The sequence below is a fragment of the Acyrthosiphon pisum genome, unplaced genomic scaffold, assembly GCF_005508785.2.
Source record: "Acyrthosiphon pisum isolate AL4f unplaced genomic scaffold, pea_aphid_22Mar2018_4r6ur Scaffold_9096;HRSCAF=9690, whole genome shotgun sequence".
NCBI classification, from domain to species: domain Eukaryota; kingdom Metazoa; phylum Arthropoda; class Insecta; order Hemiptera; family Aphididae; genus Acyrthosiphon; species Acyrthosiphon pisum.
Window position 1 is genome coordinate 1 of NW_021779137.1, and position 1,181 is coordinate 1,181.

Below are 1,181 nucleotides of genomic sequence, written 5' to 3' on the forward strand. Positions count from 1 at the left end.
TTAAACAGGAACAAAGAATTTTTATATATGATTAATAATAATTGAAATGTTGTTATAAGATTTTATAGAACAACTGGATTTCCAGGAGTAATTGGTTGTATAGATTGTACCCATGTGGCAATTGTTCCACCCACAACAAATTTAAATTTAGTTGAAAATCAGCATCCTGAATATTTATACATAAATCAAAAAAACTACCACTTTATTAATGTGCAATTAGTAAATATTAAATATCTAATAATCCAATCTAATATTATGTACACAGAATAGAAATCTTCTAATTGTTCATATTCACACGATTTAAGATTTGTGATTCTAAACTGAACATTTTGAATGTCAATGCATTGTTTCCGGGGAGCACACATGACAATCATATATGGAATAATAGCAAAGTTTTACCAGTTGTTCAAGAATTACACGAGCGTGATTTGAATGATTACTATTTACTGGGTAAACAATATTAAATATTATTTACTTTATTTAAAATATTTGTCGTTAGTGAGTGTTAATTAAAACATTAATTTCTAGGAGATTCTGGGTATCCATTACATCAGTGGCTTTTAACGCCAATATTAAATCCAAGTAGTGCAGCTGAAATACATTATAATACTAAGCAAATGTATACAAGAAGCTTAATGGAACGATGTAATGGGGTTCTAAAAGCCCGGTTTAGGTGCTTATATTCCTACCTATAATTTTGATTTTTTATGTATTTGGTTCTTGTGTAACATTATGCTTCATATTTTCTTCTTAGATGTTTGATCAAAGATAGAACTTTACATTATAATCCTGAGAAATCATCAGCAATCATAAATGCTTGTGTTGTTTTACATAATTTATGTATTACATACAATGTACCTGAATATATATATGAAGAACTAGAGGAAAATGACATGGGAATATATCAAGAAGTTGAAAATAATGATGTAATTCACAATAATCAACAAAATAGATATTTAATGTTAGGAAGACAGCAGAGAAACAGAATTGTTCAAGTGTTACAAAATAGAATTTGAATGAAATAAATGTATATTTATTTATAAATCCATAGAACAATAAACATTTTTAACTAAAACATTTTTATAAGATAATTTCAGTCTTATGAAACAATTTAATTATTAAAAAATTAATTTCATCACTTATAATTTTCAACAAAAACAAGTATATAATATAATAAATAT

The 1,181-nt window shown here is 25.7% G+C and overlaps 1 protein-coding gene across 1 annotated transcript; it reads left to right on the forward strand.

Moving 5' to 3' along the window:
• Positions 1-59: 59 nt before the first annotated feature.
• LOC103311601 (putative nuclease HARBI1) lies at positions 60-1,067 on the forward strand (the record flags this gene model as incomplete). The annotated part of the gene is made up of 4 exons (XM_008191274.3): positions 60-219; positions 306-450; positions 529-673; positions 755-1,067. Coding segments are annotated over 4 exons (712 nt in total), but the record flags the coding sequence as incomplete, so codon positions are not given.
• Between the last annotated feature and the right edge of the window lie 114 nt (positions 1,068-1,181).